The following is an 11,291-nucleotide window of genomic DNA, read 5'->3' on the forward strand; positions in this document are numbered from 1 at the left end:
TGAATTCTTTTTTCACGTCGTTTAAACAGCAGACCTGAGAACTCTGCATGTCTTTTGGGAGTTTGTGGCCTCTCTAAAAATGCACGGATTCAGTTCCCAGCAGGAAGTTCTTTTCTCCGTGTGCAAATGGCAGGCTGATCCACAAGCAGTGTGCTGTGCTAAGGCTGTCCTTTGGGACTGGCATATCTGTTCTGGTTGCAAACAAAAAGTCTCATGGTTCTTCAAACAGTCATGTCTGATTTCACAAGTGCTTGTGAGTATTGACAGTTCACATCCGAGACGTGACTGCATTTGGTCACGCTGTTCAAATACATTTTATGTCTTGTAACAGTTCAATGTCCCTTCATGTGTAGGGACTTCATATGCTTGTCAGTTTGTAACCTTGTTTATTCTTTCCTTTGACTGAAGGACAGAAAAACTGGAAAATTCAGAGTTGGAGTGTAGCTAACTGGTCTTCACAAAAATAATTATTAGACTAGAAGGCTTCTAACAAATTATAGTGAATATTTCTTGAACTTTTTTCGTTCTTCTGAAGATATGAAAACCATTTGTCAAAAGGCAGCATGAGAGATGTGATCAGTCTGAAACTGACTAGCAGAGTTTGAATAGGTTACTGTAACTTGTCTTTTCTTGGGCAGAGACAGTAGACATCCCAAGGTGACTTTGCCCAGTGCTCCTTTAAAACATGAGGGTGTATGATTTCTTCCCACATCTGTCTGCAGTACTGCCTCTTTGCCCATTACCTTTGTGATTCCGGGGCCAGAGTAAATAATCTCTGGCCAGAATATAACATAACATCCCTTGGAAGCTCAGGGCTAGGGAATAATTTTGCTTAAACAAAAAAATACACATGATTTTGTTTGAAGGAAGATTTATATTGGTATATCTGGATTACAGTAGATCAGAGAGACTTTTCAGATCAGTCTGTGTGTACCTCTGTTGATCTTCCCTTTTAATCATTTTCCAGCATTAACACTCTGGTGAAGATCAGTAAAAGTGCTGGGTCTATGCTGAAACCTCATGCACCAAAACTTATCCCAGCCCTGTTGGAATCCTTGAGTGTGCTGGAGCCTCAAGTCCTCAATTATTTGAGTCTTTCTGCAACAGATCAAGAGAAAGTAAGTGCAGCTATAGTGGGAAAGTATCAACAGAACAGAGATAACAAATATTTAATCTTCATTCAGTGAACAGAAGAACAGCAGATTGGTAGAGAGGTGTTCAAAAAGCGAAGAAAAATAGCTAATAAGTTACTAAAAAGTTTGGTTACACAATATGGCTGGACAAATGTGGGAGTTTTTTTGAAGGATTTGGATTATTTGTATTCCCTAAACCACTATATATTTCCAAAAGTGAAGAGAAATCTTAGTAATCTGTTTTTAAATGCCACAGCTGTTTTTCCCAAGGGATTAACTTCAGGACTTCATGTAACTTAAATTGGAAGGTGTGCCATAGCACTATGGGCTGGAGGTGGATGTTGGCAGCACTGTGTCCTTTAATTTTTGTCAAAGAACTGTATTAATCAATCACAGTCTTCTGGCAAAGTGATTGAAACCCACTGACTAGAGGCAAATTTAGTTAATTTCATTGTGGGAGGGAAGAGGGTCAAACTTAGCCCTTGCAAATGAAAAAGGAGTGAGCAATGTGAACAGTTCAGTGTGGGATTTTATCTCTTTTGCTCCCCTTTGTTTTCCCTCCCTCTCTCCCTCCCTCTAGAACATCCATCTGCCTCTGAAAGGGAAACATTCATAGTCTATAGGCATAATTGCTTTCTCTATGCATCTGAAATGGATTTTAGCATGAGGTAGTGAGTACAGCTGATGTTGCCCTTTCTACTGTTTTCATGTTGTGTTTACACTTGCGTTTGTTTGGGGTTTTTTCATGTTGGTTTTTTCTTTTAGACTGCAATGGATAGTGCCAGACTTAGTGCTGTCAAGTCATCTCCCATGATGGAAACCATTAACATGGTAAGTATTTATTTCAGAAGGATTCCAGCGTAAGGTATGTTGTAGAAGAATAAGAATTGACATGGAAGCTTTACGAAATATCTCTTCAGGGTTCATTTTATTATCACACCTCCATGTGGCTGGCTGTCCACTTTTTTTTATGTACAGACTTCTCATCATGCCACCAGTGCTTGCCCCTCAGATCAGTTGTGAATAACTTTGGCTCCATTTGGAATTAGATGGATTGTTTCTTCATCTGAAGACCTGCCTGCTTTGATGAAGAGGGCATCCTTCAAGTGCTTTTCTTTGGATGTGGGCTCAGATGGTTGTGGCATATGTTAGCTACCATTTCTCTTAATCTCTGGCCCACAGCTCCAAAATCAACTTCTCACCTGGGCGTTCAACTGATGATAGTCATTGTTTGTAAGGCACAATTGCTGTTCAACCATTGCCTTGTGGTACCTTAGATACTCCTATCTGGGCCTTGCCTGTACTTCCATGGTGGAGATATTTAGAGAAAATGCTGATATCACTGAAAGCACTGTCAGCAAGTGATGTTTGGCACCAGAGTTTCCTGCTGTTGGAGGAGGAGTTGCTGATGCCCAGATGCTGTACTGTAGGATCTGTCATGGAAGAACTCCCTGTCCTCTGTAAGAACCTGTCCCTTCCCAAAAAAGTTCCCCCTTTTTTGCTCAGGTATTGCACACAGCCAGGGGCATGTGGGCAGGTAGAGGATGTGAGGGCTGAGGAAGTTTTAGGGGAGCTATAGCCACCAGAGTAGTTTATTGTTTCCTCTACTTAAGGAAAAACAGCAACAGCAAGCCCTCCTGTACATAACAGCGTGTGGAATTGAGTTTTGGTGTCAGGTGAAGTGATCTCTATTTATAGAGTGTAAAGCAGTTGGGAATGAAAGGCTCCATGTAAAAGTGTACTTGCTGCAAACCTGCTGGCTGCAGCAGCTGCTGCTGTCCCTCCTCCAGGCGATGCCTCTACCCTGCCAGCCGTGGGGGGACAGTTGTAGTGCCCTGATCATTGATTGGGATTTCCTAGGGTAGGGGAGAGATAGTAATGGCTTCCCTGGAGGATTGTGAAGATGTCCTGGCCTATGAGCAACCTCTTCTATATTCTGGAGCTGGCTGGGAGATTATGTGGATAATTTCCTTCACCATACCAGTGCTGGAGGGTGAAGTAACAGTTGCTCCTACTTTGGAAGCTCAGAAATAGTTACCTTCATTTAGTATGTGATCCTTGAATTTGCTAGAGAGTGGATCTCCCCTCTGCAGACTGTGTGCTGGTAACATGAGGCTTTCTGTTTCACCCAGTGGCATTTTAGGCATAGCAGATTAAAAACTATACTAATCACATCCCTCTTGTACCTTTATGTCATTTATACCATACATTTGTATGTCTTGACCTGTTTAAAAACTGTCTTAACTGGTTTTCATTTCATTGTTTAGTTTGGATATGTTACTACTTCCTGGTTTCAGAGACCTGGGGAGATGTTGGGTTTTGTCCTAAGACACACACGCCCTTTTCACCTCGTTCTCACTAGTGTGTTACTTTCAGGCTTCCTGAAAAGTTGGAGTGCAGGAGTACATCAGTTCCAGCTAATGAGTTTTAGCAAGGTCAGCTCAGCAGAGAAGTGGGACAAGAGAATCTGTATGTGGTGGAAGGCGCTTCTTGTTGGCTTTTTCTCATCATGCAGCAAACTCTTGTGATTCAGCTGAGGACCAGCCAGCAGTGCTGAGGCAACCTCAGCTAGAAGTACACCAACTTAAGTCTGCCACCATTACCTTTCTTTTTTCTTATTTTTGTTCTTTTTTCTCTCTCCCCCTCTCTTTTGCCTTTCTCTAGAGCTTGCAGTATTTGGATGTGTCTGTCCTCGGAGAGTTGGTTCCTCGGCTGTGTGAACTGATCAAAAGTGGAGTTGGCCTTGGCACAAAGGTACGTCTGTGGTTTTAGTAGTTCTTTTAGAAATGAAGAAGGGAATATAGAGCAGTGTCAATGTAAATATGGTTCTTTTGACTATGTCTTTTAAAGCAGCAGCTTGGGTTCATACGTACTGGAGTCATTTGACATGAGTCCCACTCCATTACATCACGTTTCTGAATGTGTGCTGCCTTAAACTACTCTAGGCTACATGGTTGCTGTGCTGTGTGACACATGAGTGCAGAAGGTTGTCCTTGATTGCTGTAAATCTTCTAGGATCATCTATCCTGAGTGTGGGTCCTTTTTCACTTTCTATTTCAATTCTTGTCATTCATGTTTTGCAAACTTTTACTGGTTCTACCTTTACTGCTCTTGGCTTATGAGAATAGAGGCTGAGTGGGTCTAGATCATGTCTAACAAGTGCAGGTAGCACCACAACAAGTATTTACAGTAATGACCAGAGGCAAATATTGCTTTATCCTACCTTTGTTTTCCCTTGCAATCTTCCAGGGGGGCTGTGCCAGTGTAATTGTGTCATTAACCACACAGTGCCCTCAAGACTTAACACCTTATTCAGGTAAGGTTTGTCTCTAATATCAGGTTTTCAAGGTGCTTTTTGTTGCTGTGGTGTTTCTTCCCTTGGTTTTAGCACAAGAATGATCTTTACACATATATTTTAATCAGAGAGCTGTTTAAAGTTACTTTTTTTGGTTTGAGATTGGCATGCTTGGAGTAGGTTCAGTACCTCAACAAGTTCGAAGAGGTAGAGGAAGGAGTTGACGGAATAGTACTGAGCAGGAATAGGCAAAAATATTTCTTTACTTTCTTGGAGCTACAATGCCTGTGTTAGTGCAGCACTGTCAATATGCACTTGTTCCTTCAACTTGAGCTATGGGGGGACCATGAACAGGGACTTTGCTTCATTGGGTCTCTTCTGATATTAGAAAGAACATCACCTTTCTGTTGCAAAATAGAAATGAAGCTGAAAGCATGATCAGCTGGAGTGCTTGCATATAGGAACCTTATCAGTCAAAGTGTGCAAAACACTAGCACTAGTTTAAACATGAGGACCAGATAGACTTATAACCCCATATACATGCAATGAGGAAAAATGCAAAAACTCAGGCAGTGTAATGAAATGCAGGCCATTGTAATTCTTGCCATAGCAATAAAACATGATGCTTTTGATAAAATAAAGTCTCTTCCAACAGGCAAACTTATGAGTGCTTTACTTAGTGGCCTGACTGATCGCAACAGCGTGGTACAGAAGTCTTTTGCCTTTGCTATGGGGCATCTAGTCAGGGTGAGTTGGGCTTTAGGTTTTATTTTGCTTTTTTATTGGTGGTCTTCTATGAAGCGTTTGAATAATTTGAGTCTCTTCCCTGTTACAGACTTCCCGAGACAGTAGCACTGAGAAGCTGCTGCACAAACTCAGCAGCTGGTACATGGAGAAGGAAGGTATGTTGTTTTTGGGGTATTCGCTTGCAGAATACAGTGCAGAAAAAGTTCCTGGTGATAGCAAAAGCTAGTAAAGAAACAGGTCTGTATTGTGATGCTTGGTTTCACTGTCTGAATAATTCCTATACGTTATATTGATACACAATACCGTGCATTACTCTGTTTCCCCAGAGGCAGACCAAGCAGTTAAAAGGATAATACTGCTTCCCAGTCATAATGTGCTTGTTTTGCTCCTTCAGAGCCAGTTTACAGAGCAGGGTGTGCTTTAACTGTGCATGCTGTGGGACGCTACAGCCCAGATGTACTGAAGAACCATGCCAAGCATGTGCTGCCATTGGCTTTTCTTGGAATGCATGAAGTTCCTGAAGAAGAGAAAGGAGAGAAAGAGAATTCTACTCTGTGGACTGAAGTTTGGCAGGAAAATGTACCTGGTATGTTGCGTTAAGAATAATAAAGCTTTCTGGGAAGCATGGGACAAGAAATAGCATGCTTTCTGGAATTCCATTTTGAAAATACAGAATTCTCATGGTAAGAGATTTGGGAAGCTTGTTTCCATTTTCTTCCTTGCTCTAGATTTCTTGTATGAAGGTTATCTTCTCTGGCTAATTAAAATAATTACAGGGGCATTAATCACAAGGATGGACAGGCACATTCAGAAGTATTTTGAAATTGTGAGATACTGAATGCCACTGTAATATGGCCCTGATGGTACAGATAACTAGACATCTTTGGGAATTTTGATGCCAGCCTTTAGGGGCTGCTGCACACTTCAGAGTGACAAGGGCCTTTGGCCTTTGTCTCGTGTTGGAGATCTCTGTGATAATACCTTTGAGTTTAGCTTCAATGAATGAATCTGTGCTATAGAAGGGCTGTTCTGTCTGTGGAGGAAGATCTGGATGCATTATAGTATTGTTTTGCTGACACTTTTAGATTTCAGATCTGGTTCCTCAGTCACCAGATGACTTTTCTGGAGTCTGAGAAAGGAGCTGAAAAAGGTTTTCTAGTGACTTGTTCTTGGGGGAAAAAAAAAAAAAGACATTATATTCCTTAGAAACAGGTTAACACAATGTCTAGTGTCTGCTATCTTGGAGCACTGAAATGAGCTCGGTGTCTGAACACACAACAAAGACTTTATTTGGAACTCCTAGAAAAGAACCCAGCTTCAATCAGGCTGGGAGGAATTCTTCACCCCTTTGCCTGAAGTAGGCCTTTCTGATGTGTCTCATGGCCAGAAACCTCAAAAGATCTGTAACCAGTTGTTTGTTTTTTTCTCCAAGGTGGTGTTTGGCTTGTTTGCTTGTGGTGTTTTTGTTGTGTTTTTTATTTTTTTAATAAGATCAAATTTTTGTTTGTTTTGTGGCAAATTACAGTTTTCCTCCATTTGATGTGCAGGTACTCAGGGTGGGATCAGACTGTATTTGCAGGAGTTGATATCCATCACCCAGAAGGCTCTGCAGTCCCAGTCCTGGAAACTGAAAGCACAGGGAGCAGCTGCCATGGCATCAATTGCCAAACAGACAGGCTCCCTTGTACCGCCACATCTGGGGATGGTGCTCTCTGCACTGCTGCAAGGCCTGCCAGGGAGAACCTGGACTGGGAAGGTAAAGAAGGAATTGTCACCTCGTGGTTTGCTGTGAGCCCCGCAGCGTGCCACCCTTGAGCCAGGAAATGCAATGTTCTGTGCTGCAGAGCAGCGCAGTCAGAACGCTGATGTAGGGAGTCTGCCTTTTGCCCTGCATTTAGCAGATACAGAAGTGACTGGTGAAATTCAGATTGCTTTAGGAGTTGGGTTCCCACTTAGACTAATTCCACTGCACCATTTCTAGCCTTGAGGGGTACTGGCATGTGCTATGGGGTGCTGCTGCCAGTTCTGTGCAGATTGAAAGCTAAGTCCTTTGCAGCAGGAGTGGCAGGAGACAGGCAAACATTACTTCTCCAAACTGGTGTCAAAGGCATGTATCCCCACTGCCTCTTGCAGGGGAATGAATACAAAGGTTTGCCCTGTGCAGCAGGACTATGCATTTTGGCTGTGTGGCACTTTTCAGTGATGTCTCTTTTGTCATTGCAGGAGGAGCTGTTGAAGGCCATTGCCAGTGTCGTCTATGCCTGTAGGTAAGTGCCTTGAGTGATCTGAGGATCTGAGATCTCAAAAGGGAGGTTGTTGTACAGTGTTATTGCTTATAGGGTACTAAGGAGATTCTAGAAGGTTTGTCATCGCCATCTTGATCACCTGTCAGCGTGTGAGGAGCAAGTGATGCTTCAGAGAGACCTGCAGAAGTAAATGGTTGATTCAGAGAGGAAGAGGAGGATGTTGACAGGCCACAGTTGCTAAGAGGAAAGCAGAAACTGAGGGGGAAGATGGAGACCTTAAATGGGAAAAGAGAGGAAGAGGTAGAAGAGTAGTGAGGGAGCAAGTGCCTTAGAAGCATGTGAGAAAAGAAGAAAATAAAACAGGGAGAACAGAGAAAGAGTAAAGAAGAGCTCCACAGTGTAACTTCTGTTACTATTATTGGTAGGCAACTGAGTGCCTGGCCACAGGAATTAATTCCTCTCTGGGAAAAGCGGATTTTGGGAAGAGATTAACATGGGTGTGATAGTGTCCATGTGCCTTTCATTTCAGTGCAGAGCTGCAGAAGTCAGTGCCTGGTCAGCCCACCATCACAGATATTGTCCAGGCTCTCCTGAAAGAATGTCGTAAAGAAAACCTGAAGTATAAGATGGTGGCACTGCGCTGTGCAGCTGGGGTGTTGCAGGCAACAAAGGAAGACCGGTTCCAGGAACTTGCTGATGTCATCTTTCCCATGATAAAGAAGGTGACAGTTCAACTTCTAGAGTTTTCTCTCTTTCAAAGCAGAACACCCAAGTGGTGGCAGTCCCGATGATGCTGACTGCTTGCCAGGCTTCTGCCCAGAGAGCTGATGATTCCTCACACTCAGCCAGATCTTTGGTGGTGCTGAATACCAGACTGTGATGAGCCCTGGGGTGGTTGTACCTGTGCTGCCCAAATTCTGAATTAGCCCAACCGTTCTCTGGACTGAGTCCTGCCTGTGATGTCCAGCACTGCCCTGTTACCACATGGAAAGTTAATTCCTGGCTACTCTACAGGCAGCAAAAGGCTCCTGGGAAGCTGTGCAGAGTATTTTGTGTTTAGTATCAGCAGAGCCTTGCAGCTCTGCCAGTGGGACTCGTGTAGCACAGGCGCATGTTTGGGAGCCCGGCTGCAGAGCTTGCTGTGCCCCTCTGCAGGCTGCCAGCAGCGCCAGAGCTGGGCACGAGGGCGGGTGTGTGCAGGCTGCAGGGGAAGAGTGAGCTGCACTGCAGTGTGTGCCTAGCCTGCCCTCATCCTTCTGTCAATCACACCTTCCCCCATGGCCTCCACAGAACTCTCTGGAGAGCATGGGAGCGGCTTTTCCAAAGCACGATGAAGAGGATGAGGACATGAGGGAGAAGGAGGTTCAGATGGAGTCCCTGATCTGTGCCTTCGAGACCCTGGGCAAAGCCTGGCCGAGGAGCCCAGAAACACAGCGTAAGTCAGCTGATTAAATGCAGAACAAACTATTTTCTCTTAAAATGGAAAGCAGAAGGAGGGAGGAACCTGGAGATCATGTGCAGAATGGGGAGGCTTTTGAGAAGATGCAGGATCTCACTGCTGGCAGTTTGTAAGGGTCTTCAGTGAGAAAGCTGCCCCAACAGCTTTCCTGCAAAGTAACCCATCCTTGGGAAAATTCCTTTACTGTTGTCTTAAATTCGCTTCATGAAAGTGTTCTGAGTTTGTAGACATACAGGATGAGTGAGGTGGCTTGCCTAATGAAAAGCCTAACTGCTGCTCATGTTTACATTTGCATCAAAGCTGGTACAAGGTGGAAGAATTGGGAATACCTGGAGAGGAGTGGGAAAAGGTTGCTTTTATTAGCATGCCAGGGTGTGTAATGCAGGTGTTTCTTCTGCCAGCATTTGTAATGAATGAGTTGATGTGAAGATTTTCAGGGTCACTTGTTATGGGATGTTGAGTTGGTCATATGCAGTGATTAGCTTGATGTCACTCAACACACTTGTTGAGGAGCACTTCAGAGACAGACAAGTGTGTGTTTCCTTCTGCCTTGCCCTGTGGTAACACAGGGATATCCTTATTTTCCTGTAGGTTGCTATCGCCAAGAGTTTTGCAAGTTAATGTGTGACCGTCTGAAACTGAGCACATGGAAAGTGCAGCTTGGAGTGCTACAAGCCATGAATGCCTACTTTCAAGGGTAATTCTTCTTTCTGCAGTCCACTTCAGTGATTTGTCTTCTCTTTGTTGCTTGAAACTGTTTAATGAACTTCATGTCACTGAATTCTTGGAGAAGTTGAGCAGACTTCTGTGCCAGTGATGCAGGGTGCCTGACTGTTTTTGCATTTTACAGGCTAATGCTGTTTGATGAGGAGCACTCTGACCCTGTGGCTTTGACAGAAATACTGTTGGAAACCTGTTCCTCTATCACCCATTCTTTAGGTAAATGGACTTCTGCTGGTTTGTGGTGGATGATGATTTGCTTGTTAATGCAGTTGCCCTGTGGAGGTTTGTGTGGTAGAGGAAATGCAGAATAAGCATAAGCTGTCAGAGGTAACATATAGCCCTTCCTTGCACTGCAGTGTGATTATTGTGAAGTTGCACTGTTCAAGACACTACTGTGCAGGGTGCAGTGCGCAGAGAAATGCATTCCTCTGGTCCAAGAGAGCTCTGCAAGAGGAGGCAAGGGCAGAGAGCAGACTGTGCAACCTCTCAGAACATAATCAAGCCATTCCTGATTTAATGAAACACAAGCTTTTCTCCTCCACTGTTCAGACTTTTTAGATACATATGCACTGTCTATCCAAGATTATAGTATCCAAGTATCCAAAAGATACTGCAGATTTTTTCAGCCAGTACATGAAGCTCCAAGGCTTAGAGGCAGTTTGTGCTCTACCAGAGCAAGGCATCCATATGTAGGGGATGTAAGTGCTGCCTGTGTCATGTTGACAGTCATGGGCCTCTTCATTACTTTAGTAGTGTTCCCACTTGTCCTGTGACTGTAGTACCCCCAATCTTGTACCTGCATGTGGTCTTGTTTCTGATGTGCTTAAAGACAGCACCTACTTTAGTGCTAGCTACCAATTCAGAGACCCCTTTGGAGAAAGTTTCTTTTAGGTATCAGTCCTCATGGAATGAGGACTAGGGTCCTCACCTTAATAAGATTTTAGTTTAGAGAACAAGTAACTTTTTGCGACAAGTTTGTGCTTGATGGCTGGCATAGGGTTTCATGCATACCCTCACTTAAAGCTGATTGTTACCATTTGTATGGTTTCTAGCCAGTACAACTCACCAGAACAGTCTATTATGCACAGAAGTTGTCTGCCATCACACTGCAGCTATGGCAGCATTCTTTTCCCTGTTGGAATACGTAAGGAGCAGTAGCTCTGTGGTAGTGGCAGAGGAAATGCACACATTGAGTTGTCAGCCTCCAGTTGTTGACTTTCTAATGTGCCTAACTGAAGAGCACTGCAGACTGACAGCACAAACAAGAGCTTAGTGAACTGTGCTACTAAAAATGGTCTGGAGATCACAGAGGTGACTGGTTTTTGTAAGGTTAGTGCATTTGGTTCTCACTGTGGTTTTGGGTTTTCTTGTCTGTTTTCTTTAAATCCCTTAGAAAACAAAAGCTACACATCCATAAGAACAGAAGCTTTGTCTGTGATACAACTGCTGCTCACCAAACTACAAGGTGAGACTTTTTGCTTGCCACCTAGAAGAGCCACTGTTTGCTAAAGATGGCACCTGGCTGTATGGCCTGGAATCCTGTAGAGATGGCCTTACCTTCTGCTTGCAGCACTGGGTGATTCTGGGGAAGCTGGGACTTGGAAGTAGGGGAGGGCTTGAAGAAACTGAGGCTAATCCCAAGTTCTAAAATACTGTTGCATATTCCTTTGGTGAGGAAAATGTTCAGC

At 43.8% G+C, this 11,291-nt stretch overlaps 1 protein-coding gene across 1 annotated transcript in view; it reads left to right on the top strand.

The window, feature by feature from the left end:
* The window catches only part of KIAA0368 (KIAA0368 ortholog), a 52,075-nt gene that overhangs the window by 39,903 nt on the left and 881 nt on the right, over nt 1-11,291 (top strand). The window contains exons 36-49 of the mRNA XM_017728279.1: nt 968-1,118; nt 1,899-1,964; nt 3,798-3,887; nt 4,383-4,449; nt 5,084-5,175; nt 5,264-5,330; nt 5,570-5,761; nt 6,723-6,931; nt 7,399-7,442; nt 7,951-8,143; nt 8,712-8,856; nt 9,472-9,577; nt 9,731-9,819; nt 10,997-11,068. Of these exons, the coding sequence (XP_017583768.1) occupies nt 968-1,118; nt 1,899-1,964; nt 3,798-3,887; nt 4,383-4,449; nt 5,084-5,175; nt 5,264-5,330; nt 5,570-5,761; nt 6,723-6,931; nt 7,399-7,442; nt 7,951-8,143; nt 8,712-8,856; nt 9,472-9,577; nt 9,731-9,819; nt 10,997-11,068 (1,583 nt within the window). The remainder of the gene's footprint in view (nt 1-967; nt 1,119-1,898; nt 1,965-3,797; nt 3,888-4,382; nt 4,450-5,083; nt 5,176-5,263; nt 5,331-5,569; nt 5,762-6,722; nt 6,932-7,398; nt 7,443-7,950; nt 8,144-8,711; nt 8,857-9,471; nt 9,578-9,730; nt 9,820-10,996; nt 11,069-11,291) is intronic.

The sequence above is a fragment of the Corvus brachyrhynchos genome, unplaced genomic scaffold (genome assembly GCF_000691975.1).
Source record: "Corvus brachyrhynchos isolate BGI_N302 unplaced genomic scaffold, ASM69197v1 scaffold90, whole genome shotgun sequence".
Lineage (NCBI taxonomy): Eukaryota > Metazoa > Chordata > Aves > Passeriformes > Corvidae > Corvus > Corvus brachyrhynchos.